This window comes from Topomyia yanbarensis, chromosome 1 (assembly GCF_030247195.1).
Source record: "Topomyia yanbarensis strain Yona2022 chromosome 1, ASM3024719v1, whole genome shotgun sequence".
Lineage (NCBI taxonomy): Eukaryota > Metazoa > Arthropoda > Insecta > Diptera > Culicidae > Topomyia > Topomyia yanbarensis.
In genome coordinates, this window is record NC_080670.1 from 129,509,862 (window position 1) to 129,522,359 (window position 12,498).

Below are 12,498 nucleotides of genomic sequence, written 5' to 3' on the forward strand. Positions count from 1 at the left end.
TTTCCGGATTTTTTTCTTAGGGCCGATTTCTTCACCATCACTAAGGCTTGAGCTAAGTTTAAACGTACTGGTGAACCTGATTTAAAAGTTAGGCGAGGGTGAAGAAATCGGCCCTTATAAACAGTAACTGTTAATTGCGCTACATCGACCGACGCGCCCGTACGCCCTACCAAGAGAACGGCATCGACAATACAACGATCAGTCTAAGCAAACCGTGCCCGAAGGATCGCCAGCGACGTTAGAGGTGACCCACCATACGGCATGTGATCACATAGTAAAGTGGAGACGAAGAAAACGACAATTGTCTATTGTGCACGAAGCGTGCTGGATCACTTTCCTAAATTAACTTTAATTCTAAAGTTAATAGTACAAATCGAACTTACTTTTCTACTTATATCTACTTCTAAAATATACTTAATATCTAATAAGGTGAGAAACATAATACTAGAGCTTAAAATAATGAATTAAAACGATATCTTAACCTAAAGTAAAAACAATAGCAAAGCACGGAGCAAAAAAAGCGTTGAAAAGTGCGCGAATTATAAGGGTGAGCATTTTATATAATCATTATTGTGCTGAGTGAAACGATAAAATATTTAGATCACTGCAGGATTAAATGCCCCAACGTATCCATCTCAGTACTAAACGTTAGTTCCCATGTAGATTACCTTTACCAGGTGAGCCACCAGATAATTAATAGACCAATGTAGAACTCAAAACTAACATATGTTTCTGTAGAATCCAGTACTGCGTTGATCAGGAGCAAAGCAAGAAGCTGTCGCATGAAACGTTGCACGATAGCGAGAAACATTAAACGTAAGATTATAGAATTATATGTAAAAATCGAGACTCATACTTACCTTCTCACACACAGGAATTTTATAATCCTAATAAATAAAGTGAGGATTCATAAAATTGAATTGTTCCTGTTGCTGTCGCGCAATATTATAAAATTCGTTTATCCGGAAGATGTTAGTCCGCAAACCATTGTCCACCGAAAACTCGGTTGCTGGTTTCAACGCATCACTTATCGGCTACCATCTACAGCTACAGAGCAAATAAATGCCGACGATTTGTTTCCTCCGATTACGGAGATGAACTTGAACATACTCAACAACGTTGAACGGGGAGCAATTCATAAACCTCCTAAACCTAATGTCCAACACATCTATGGTCCCGGAGCAGGTAGCACGAAGACTAATAAAAACAGATGCAATCCACCACGCAGAGCTCGAAAAGACCATCACTGTGCGCTTTGCAATGAACGGGATAGCAGCCGAATGGTTCAGTGTGATGGCTGTAACGAGTGGTACCATTTTTCTTGTGTTGAGGTAACATATGGAATCGCCGAGAGGAACTGGATTTGTCAAACCTGCCAATCTACACACGTACCAGCCAGCGTTGCACAAGAACACTTACAAGAAAGCCAACCCGGAAAGCAAAAGTCTAAGTCGCGATCAAGCGGAAGCTTCACGTCTAAAAAGAGAATCGAGCTGCAGCTGAAGAAACTGGAGGAGAAACGGAAATTCTATGATGATTATTTAGAGGAGAAGTACGAACTTCTTCAGGAATTAGATGGAGACACTTCCACAGTAGATAGCGACATCGAGTCGGTGTCCGAAAGAATGTCGAAGGTTGCGGTGTAGACGTAGATTCTGGCCTTGCAGTGGACGATATCGAACTTCGACCAATTGCTCGAAACTCAGGTACAACTGCAGAGCACTTAGTTCCGAACAGTGGTATGGTATCATCTGGAACAGATCTACAATTTCGACAAACTACCGACCAGTCGAATAATGAACCTCGGCCGCGACAAAGTGGGCCGCCGTGGCTATCTACCACATTTCACCGTACGAATGAGTTCATCCCCGGTCAGCACTCAACTCTGGTGCGTCGCTTACTTACTCATTCTGCCCTCGAAAATGAAGATGAAACCGTGTGCATTCTTAATCGCAGTCAGCTCGCAGCAAGACAAGCCCTGAAGATTGGCCACTGTTCTTTTCCATGTTCAACACATCAACACAAATGTGTGGCTTCTCGAACGAGGAAAACATGCTTAGACTCCGAAAGTGTCTGCAAGGAGATGCGCTGAATGCCATTCGTTGTCGCTTACTTCACCCATCAAATGTGGCAGGTGTAATATCCACCCTCAACATGCTCTACGGGAGACCAGAGGCAATCGTTCAAGCTATTATCAGGAAAATCCGTAGCTTGCCGTTCCCTAACCTAGACAAAATTGGAAACAGTGGTTAATTTTTCCCTAACGGTGGAAAACCTAGTAGCAACCATTCAGGCTTGTGAAGTTAGTGACTTCTTATATAACGCTACTTTACGGTATGAGCTAGTTGAAAGACTGCCGCCGACATTGAAACTCGATTGGGCTAAATTTTCTAGAAGCACACCGACACCAAACCTTCTGAGTTTCAGTAGCTGGTTATATTCCACCGCAGAGGATGCTAGTGCGGTCATGCACTCCTCTAGTAGCGACCAACGCTTACGCGTCAACAGAAAGCACGGATTTCTGAATATTCACTCGGAAACGGAATCCGAGAACATTGCCCTAAGCATTGCCACGTCCAATCAAGATCAGGCCACAGCCAATGTGCGAACCAGAGACTGCTATGTCTGCAAGGGAAACTGCTCCTCTATATTAAAATGTAGCCGCTTCATTGAATTTAGCTATGACTCCAGATGGAGTGCGGTCAGAGAATGCAAACTCTGCCGTACTTGTTTACGGAAGCATAATGGTTCATGCAAATTAAAAAGACCTTGTGGTATTAACGGATGTTCCTACTTCCATCATCCCCTCCTTCATGACGATAGGCAACGAGCAAGTAACTCCGCATTGGAGACAGCTCGAATGAATAATTGCGAAACAAGCTGCAACGTGCACCAGGCACAGTCAGAAATCATGTTTAGAATTGTACCTGTTATCGCATCCGACGAAGGCAATTCGAACTTATGCCTTTTTGGACGATGGCTCGGAGCCTAGGGGCAGATCACTCTAAGAATGTATAACAAATTTGCATCAAATTGAAAAAATGCATTTAATTTCCATTTTTGCATCAGCTTTGCACTGCCCCGCAGGAAAGTTTGTTTAACAAACGTCCTACGCTGATCCACTTTATTCGACGTTTTGTTAAATGTAGGGCTAGTTTTCTGTAGGGTTTTGACGTCTTACACGCAACGCAAACAACATTGCACGCAACGCAAAAACATTGCACGCAACGCAAAATACATTATGAATTTCTATTTTGATGGAAATAAATGCATTTAATTTCGCAGATTTTTAAAAATGCATCACAAGTGATCTGCCCCTAGTTCGGAGCTGACACTCATGGGACAAAATTTGGCCGACGAGCTGGGAGTGGAAGGACCAAGTAAGGCACTCTGTCTAAAGTGGACAGGTGGAACTCGAAGAACGGAAAACATGTCCCAGAAGGTGGGGTTAGAAGTATCTAGCGTGAATAATCCTGCGAAAAGATACCTTTCTGGAGTGCACACGATTGCATCTCTCCAACTTCGACCTCAAACGTTGCTAGTATCAGATTTACAGGAAAAGTATGAACACCTTGCCGGTTTGCCCATCGAATCGTACCACAATGTTAGTCCGCGAATACTTATCGGTCTAGACCATGCAAATCTTGGACACGCTTCAAAGAGCCGCGAGGGAAAATCTCATCAACCAATTTCCGTAAAGACGCGGCTGGGTTGGGTTTTTTTTCATAAAACGTTTATTTGACACGGCATTTGCAAAAGCTTTTTTACGCCGGGTTTTTTTTTTACATAACATGTTACAAAGTTTCTTAAGACTATCACTTTCTAATGCTAACACTGAGGATAATCATCATTTTGAATGTTTTTAATTATACTCTATTTTCTTGAATTTCATTGTAAACCTATTGATAGTTTGTCTGTAATCTTTGTTTATTTTTTTTCTTTATTTATGTCGTTTTATCTAACTTAACTGCGAAGAAATCTAAATTGTGCTATCGTTTTTTATTGATATTTTTCGGTGATATTTTTTAATCACCGAAAAATATCAATAAAAAACGATAGCATTTACCAACGGTGACCAAAAATAGAAAAATCTAAATTGTTTGTGGGTAGCAAGGGAAAAAACTAGAGACATTGTGGGGATATATTTGAATATTTATTGTTTTCAGGAAATGATAAATATGGCCCATGTATGTAAGATCTCGTAAAGCGAGGACATCACGAACAGGTACATAGGGTGGTTTTTTTCTGGCTCGTAAGGAGTCTATTAATTGGGATCTGGCTTCACGATATTCAGTGCAAGACCAAACAACATGTTCAATGTCTTCGTAACCCTCTCCGCAAGCACATTGATTATCTTCTGCGATCCCAATACGGCGGAGATGCGCATTCAACGTATAATGGTTGGACATGAGTCTAGACATCACACGAATGAAGTTTCGACTTACATCCAACCCTTTGAACCCTGCCTTCGTTGATACTTTAGGGATAATTGAGTGCAACCACCGTCCCAGATCTCCATTGTCCCATGATGTTTGCCAACTAGTAAGCGTCCTCTGACGAGAAGCGCTATAAAATTCATTGAAGGTAATTGGTCTTTCATAGATTTCACCGTCCAGCGCCCCTATTTTGGCTAAATTATCCGCTCTCTCATTACCCGGTATGGAGCAATGAGCGGGAATCCACACTAAGGTAATTTGATAAGATTTATTTGTTAATTTAGTTAAGTATTCTCGTATCTTCTTCAAAAAGAACGGAGCGTGATTATCAAGCTTTATTGAGCGTAGTGCCTTAATTGTGCTGAGGCTATCTGTGAGGATGAAATAATGGCTCGGAAGTAAAGTATCAATGATTTCCAGACTATAGTGAACTGCTGCTAGTTCGGCTGTATAAACGGAGGCAGGTTCTGCAAGCTTGAAAGAGATCGAGGTGTTATTGTTAAAAATACCGAAGCCAGCTGGGTTGGGTTGTATAATATACAATTTGTATATGGTAACTGTTCAGAAGATAAGCAGCCGGATCATTTCGTGAACTACCACAGTTTAAACAAATGCCAACACTGCGATGGCATCAATGAAGACTGCGATGGCATCAGTGCGATGGCATCAAACGTACCATGAAGAACTACTATTCACTTGATAGCCTAGGAATCCTTCGTCCTATAGACAAGATGTTATCAAACGATGACCAACGAGCGCAAACTATGCTAGATACACTCACTCGGCCGAAGGATGGTCGCTTCGAATCTGGACTTCTATGGAGGTACGACAACTTAAGGCTTCCAGACAGTAAAGGTATGGCGCTAAGACGGTGGGAGTGTCTTGATCGTAGAATGCAGAAGGAACCTGTTTTAGCTGACGCATTGCATTCGAAAATTGCAGACTATTTGGACAAAGATACATCCGCAAGCTGAGCCCGAAAGAAATTATAGTTCCACATTCCCGTGTATGGTATTTACCAGTGTTCTCCGTCGTAAATCCAAACAAACCAGGAAAAACAAGGCTCGTCTGGGACGCGGCTGCTACCGCCCATGGCGTCTCACTCAATTCGGTTCTTCTAAAAGGGCCCGACCAGCTGACATCTTTATTATCCGTTCTGATTCAGTTCCGGGAATTTCGAACAGCGTTAACAGGAGACATTCGCGATATGTACCACCAAGTCAAGATGAAAGCGGATGACCAACATTGCCAAAGATTTTTCTAGAAGGAAAACAAATCCGATGCAAACCCCAGTGTTTTCGCCATGCAGGTTATGACTTTCGGGGCCTGCTGCGATATGCTCGTAAGCGTGGAGACAGAAGAAGATGCCATTAAACTAGCTCGTGATGTGAAAATGATTCACAAAGCCGCTGGATTCGAAATGAGGAATTGGATTTCGAACTCGCCCACAGTCCTCGCTGCGCTGGAGGAAGTGTCAACAAAGGAAAAGAATCTTAGCGTTGGAGAGAATACCTCCAAAGAAAAGATCCTTGGCATGTGGTGGAACATATGCACGGATTGCTTCACCTATAAAATCTCCCCTCGATTCGACAGAGAACTGCTCGTCGGTCGTCGTCGGCCAACGAAACGAGAAGTGCTTCGGACCCTTATGCTAATATTTGAACCCCTGGGGCTGATAGCTCATCTGCTAATGTTCTTGAAGGCATTACTGCAGGAAATTTAGCGATCATCGATTGGGTGGGACGATAAAATTTTAGACGAACACTTTGAAAAGTGGTTAGTGTGGCTATCCATACTACCGCTGGTGGAGAATGTAGAAATTCCTAGATGCTACCGAACACATACCCCCGCTGGAAACGACACTGAGATACAACTGCACACCTTCGTTGATGCTAGCGAGAGCGGATTTGCCGCGACAGTATACTTGAGGTACCAACACGAAGGCGTCATAGAATGTGCACTGGTAGCGGCTAAAACGAGAGTGGCTCCCTTGAAGTTTCTCTCCATTCCCAGATCGGAACTGCATTAGGGACTTTGAATATTTTTCTTATTTTCCTGATTATTCAAGGGATGTTGGTGTCAGTCACATTAATGTTCAAGATATCTTGTCTGGTCTCAATGATCTAGATGCCACTAAAAGCTCAGGGCCTGACGGAATTCCACCTGCTTTCATAAAGAATTTAGCAACTGAGCTTACGTCACCTTTATTCTGGCTGTTCAATAAGTCACTAGAATCTGGTATTTTCCCAAAAGATTGGAAAAAATCTCTTTTAATACCTATTTATAAATCGGGTAAAAAATCTGATATTCGCAATTATCGTGGAATTGCCATTCTGTCTTGCTTTCCCAAACTTTTCTAATCCATCATAAATAAAACCATTTTCAACCAAGTCAAACATAAAATAACAAATTCACAACATGGGTTTTTTAAAGGCCGTTCAACTAGTACAAACCTTTTAGAATTTGTTGATTACTCGTTAAATACCATGGATAAAGGAAATTATAATAAAGCTCTTTACACTGACTTCAGCAAAGCTTTCGATAAGCTGGACATTCCCATGTTAATATTCAAACTTGAAAAATTGGGAATCGAGAGGAGATTCCTCAATTGGATTAAGTCGTATTTAACAGATCGTCAGCAAATAGTAAAATTCTATGAGATGAAATCTGATATAACTAAAGTTACTTCGGGGGTTCCTCAAGGTTCACACTCTTCTTTTCATTTTATATGTCAACGACATCTCTCTTATTTTAAAAAACATTAAAATTCTCATATATGCAGATGATATGAAGCTATTTTTAGAAATAATAATGACTATAATGTTTTTCACAATGAAACACAAATCTTTTATACATGGTGTTGTAAATGTTTACTGGAATTAAACGTTAAAAAAATGTAATCTTATGACTTTTAGCAGAAAACAAATCACGGCTTCCGTGTCAATTACATTAGGTAATCAAAACGTTCAGAAATGCGATAAAATAAGAGATTTAGGAGTTATCTTAGATATAAAAATTAAAATTTGTGGAACATTACAACACAATTGTTTATAGAGCTAGTAATATGCTTAATTTTATAAAACGCTTCGGATATAACTTTCAAGATCCTTACACAATTAAAACTCTTTACGTAGCATATGTTCGGTCTATTTTAGAATATTGTAGTATTGTTTAGTCACCATTCATAAAAAAAACACGAAGTGAGAATTGAGTCAATCCAAAAACAGTTTCTATTATATGCACTACGCAAGTTAAGATGGACAGTATTCCCTCTTCCATCTTATGAAGCACGTTGTATGTTGATAGATATTCAACCATTGAAAAAACGTCGGGACTATGCTATGATCTCGTTTCTAAAAGATATCGTCATGCAGCGTATTGACTCATCTTACATATTGTCAAAATTAAATTTATATCCTCCTACTCGTCAATTACGCAATAGAAAATTATTCACGATAGGTCATCACCGTACAGACTATGCTAAATTCGGACCACTAAACCAGATGATGGCTGTGTATAATGAGCATTGTGAAAGTATTGACTTTACCATGCCCCGAACAAGTTTAAAACAGTTTTTCAACTCTTTACGACATCATAGTACATAGAAATAGTATACAGCATAGTATATAAGCAATTAATATTTGTATAATGTAGTCTACAATTGATTGACGAATAAATAAATATAAATATAATCTGCTGTACTAGGAGTTAGGTTAGCAAACACCGTGACTGAAGCGCTATCAATCACAATCACAGGCGGTATTTTTGGACGGACTCCAGGGATACACATCCTTGTTGGCTTAATTCAGACCATCGTCCATATAGCCAGCTTGTCGCGGCTCGTGTAAGCGAAGTGCTCGAAACGACGAACGTTGATGAGTGGCGTTGGGTACCAACGAAACTGAACGTAGCGGACGAAGGGATAAAATAGAAAAAATACCCAGATTTGCGCGCCTCTAGTCGCTGGTTTCGTGGAGTCGATTTTCTGTGGAAGTTCGATGCAGACTGGCCACCTATGCCACCAAATGTTGGAGCCACCGACGAGGAAATTCGTCCTCACTTACTTGTGCACACAATGCCTGCCGAACCAATTCTCGAAACCCACAACTTTTCTCAATGGAACCCATTGTTGCGTCGAATGGCTTACGTTTTTCGAACAGCAGACAATTTTAAGAAAAACGCTCTGCGAAAACCATGTGTGCGCAGACCTCTGCGACAACATGAGCTCATCAGAGCTGAAATGTTCCTGTACAGAACAGCCCAAAGTTGCGCTTACGCTGAAGAAATTGGGATCCTTAAAATAAACCAAGCCGATAGCCGCTTGTTGTTACAAATTCCCAGAAATAGCGCGATAATTAGCTTCAACCCGTACTTAGACGAGAACGACGTCTTGAGAGCACGCGGTAGAACCAAGTTGTGCAAGTTTATCAGTTCGACTGCAGCACAGCCAGTCATTCTTCCGCATCATCATCATATAACAAAGCTGATAATCGCAGATGTACATAAGAAATATCACTATCAGAATCACAGAACGATAATCAATGAAATTAATCAGCGGTACTGCATTTCTCGCCTGAAATCTATTTATAATTCCATCCGCAACATCTGCCAGCACTGTAAAAACGAGCGGGCAGCTCCCCAGCCCCCGGCGATGAGCATTCTACCAATGGCCAGACTTGCAGCTTATAGCCCACCTTTCACGCATATGGGAGTGGACTACTTCGAACCGATGCTGGTACTAGTGGGACGAAGAATCGAAAACCGTTGGGGGGTCCTAGCTACCTGCTTAACCACTCGCGCAGTCCACTTGGAAATTGCTCATACGTTGATCACCAGCTCGTGCATTATGGCCATACGTAATATAATGGCAAGACGTGATATACGTAATATAGTGATCGTGGGACCAATTTTCAAGGAACGAGCAAGGAATTGCAAACCGCCATGGAGGATCTCGATGAGGAATGCTTGGCGAAGGAATTTACGACTATACATACCGATTGGAAATTCATTCCTCCGGCTTCCCCTCATATGGGAGGAGCATGGGAGCGACTGATACGTAGTGTTAAACAAAATCTGATCAAATTGTCACCAAACAAGGTTCCAACCGATGAAGTGCTCATAAACACATTAATCGAAATTGAAAACATCATTAACTTTCGTCCACTTACCAATGTCCCAGTGGATAACGATCAGTCACCAGTTTTGACGCCCAACCATTTTTTACTAGGATCGTCGAACGGTATGAGATCATGGGTTCCATACGACGATACCTACATCACCCATAAAAATAACTGGCAGCTCTCCCAAGTGCTGACCAATGCATTTTGGAAGTTATGGCTACAGGACTATTTACCGACGCTCACGCGCAGGACGAAGTGGTTCAACGAAGTCAAGCCCATCCAAGTTAACGATATAGTCGTTATCATCGATCCAAAACATGCTCCCAACGCATTACGGGGGGAGTGTTAATTGCGCTACATCGACCGACGAGCCCGTACGCCCTATCAAGAGAACGGCATCGACAATACAACGATCTGTCTAAACAAACCGTGCCCGAAGGATCGCCAGCGACGTTAGAGGTGACCCACCATACGGCATGTGATCACATAGTAAAGTGGAGACGAAGAAAACGACAATTGTCTATTGAGCACGAAGCGTGCTGGATCACTTTCCTAAATTAAATTTAATTCTAAAGTTAATAGTACAAATCGAACTTACTTTTCTACTTATATCTACTTCTAAAATATACTTAATATCTAATAAGGTGAGAAACATAATACTAGAGCTTAAAATAATGAATTAAAACGATATCTTAACCTAAGGTAAAAACGATAGCATAGTACGGAGCGAAAAAGTCTTGAAAAGTGCGCGAGTTATAAGGGTGAGCATTTATATAATCATTATTGTGCTGAGTGAAACGATAAAATATTTAGATCACTGCAGGATTAAATGCCGCAACGTATCCATCTCAGTACTAAACGTTAGTTCCCACGTAGATTACCTTTACCAGGTGAGCCATCAGATAATTAATAGACCAATGCAATGTAGAACTCACAAATAACATATGTTTCTGTGGAATCCAGTACTGCGTTGATCAGGCGCAAAGCAAGAAGCTGTCGCATGAAACGTTGCACGATAGCGAGAAACATTAAACGTAAGATTATAGAGTTATATGTAAAAATCGAGACTCATACTTACCCTCTCACACACAGGAATTTTATAATCCTAATAAATAAAGTGAGGATTCATAAAATTGAATTGTTCCTGTCGCTGTCGCGCAATAGTAACATTTAATGTTAATTTGCTGCATCATTTTTTTGGGGAATGAAAATAAGTGTTATATGAAGTTTCATTGTAAATCTACTGAAATAATTCTGCGCATAATAATGTGGAAACAGTATTTAATAAGCATAACATTGATTATTTTGTGATTGTTGGTAGGGTAATTATTATTGTTAATTTCTATCCGGGTTAGTAATATTACTTTTATTGCTTTTATTAGCATTCATCTCTAAGGGCCCATTTCTTTGCGCTCGCTTAATTTTTTAACCGACGAAAACGGCATTAATTTATGCTTGCATATTTGAACGGTTTTTGTCAGAATTTCATTAAAAAAAATCATGGTATGAAGCCTACTGAAAGGGCAAACATATATTTTTCAATCAGCCGTCAGAATTTTAGTAAATAAACAGCACATGAAAAAAATAATGTCACATGTTTTTATGGGATTAATACTGGAGCATGAAATCGTAAATTACGTTCGATTGTTAGAAAATAAAATAAGTTGAAGCTTCTTTTCAAGTTTTTTTATATTTAAAGCAAAACTGGAACACTTCCTATTCAATAAATTTATCGAAACTGTATGAAGCTAGATTATTTACTCAATTAAATTGGCAACTTCTCCATACATTCTTCAGAAATCAAATAAGCATGCCTCTACTGTCAAATTCTCTTTTCATTATTCACGAATTATATTTCGCTTTATTTTTGAACAATACAATTCTATTCTTCAGCTTCAATTTAATTTTAGAACAGGTATCAATATTCACATTAACATCGTTTCGAAATGATATCCCGGTAATGGTAATACCTTTTGGAATTCACTTCTGATATATTTTACATAAACAAGCATTCGTTCTTTATTCAGCAGCGCTTCATACTCAAGTACTGGAAGCAAACTGTCGTCTAACCATTCCTTCAAATAAAAGCAAAGGGCCTAAAAAAACTTTCATGTGAGAACTTTGGCCACAGAATTTAACCAATCATCAATTTTTGCCTTCTAGTAATGAATACCTTTCAAATGACACCCATATTGATGGTGGTTTCAAGTGTTTTGTGGTAACCGGATGCCGCCATATTGGAATTCAAAATGGCGCCAATCATCAATTTTTGCTCTACTAATCATTACCTTTCGAATGGCACCCATATTGATGGTAATTTTAAGTGTTTTATGGTAACCGGAAGCCGCCATCTTGGTTTTTAAATTGGCGCCAATCATCAATTTTCGCATTCTACTGGTCACTACCTTCCAAATGACACCCATATCGATGGTGGTTTTGAGTGTTTTATGGTAACCGGAAGCCGCCATCTTGAAATTCAATATGGCGCCAATCGTCAATTTTCGCATTCTACTAATCAATACCTTTCAAATGACACACATATTGATGGTGGTTTTATGGTAACAGGAAGCCGCCATCTTGGATTTCAAAATGGCGCCAAACGTCAATTTTTGCCTTCTACTAATCATTACCTTTAAAATGACACCCATATTGATGGTGGTTTTAAGTCTATTATGGTAACCGGAAGCCGCCATCTTGGATTTCAAAATGGCGCCAACCGTCAATTTTCGCCTTCTTTTGGTCACTACCTCAAAATGACATCCATATCGATGGTGGTTTTAAGTATTTTATGGTAACCAGAAGCCGCCGTCTTGGATTTCAAAATGGCGCCATTCTTGAATTTTCGCATTCTACTAGTCACTACCTTCCAAATGACACCTATATTGATGGTTATTTTATGGTAGCCGGAAGCCGCCATCTTGGATTTTAAAATGGCTCCATCT

At 40.2% G+C, this 12,498-nt stretch overlaps 1 protein-coding gene across 1 annotated transcript; it reads left to right on the plus strand.

The window, feature by feature from the left end:
• The first annotated feature begins 8,676 nt into the window (after positions 1-8,676).
• On the plus strand, positions 8,677-9,905 carry LOC131675923 (uncharacterized). Its single transcript, XM_058955051.1, has 2 exons — positions 8,677-9,292; positions 9,352-9,905. Exons 1-2 carry the CDS (start codon positions 8,677-8,679, stop codon positions 9,903-9,905), a joined length of 1,170 nt encoding a protein of 389 aa, XP_058811034.1.
• The last annotated feature ends 2,593 nt before the right edge of the window (positions 9,906-12,498 follow it).

Bases quoted from the DNA above. Each gene is read 5' to 3' on its own strand.
- LOC131675923 (XM_058955051.1), top strand. From the start codon at position 8,677: ATGTTCCTGTACAGAACAGCCCAAAGTTGCGCTTACGCTGAAGAAATT. The intron at 9,293-9,351 runs GTAATATAATGG...CCAATTTTCAAG, and splicing joins CTCGTGCATTATGGCCATAC to GAACGAGCAAGGAATTGCAA.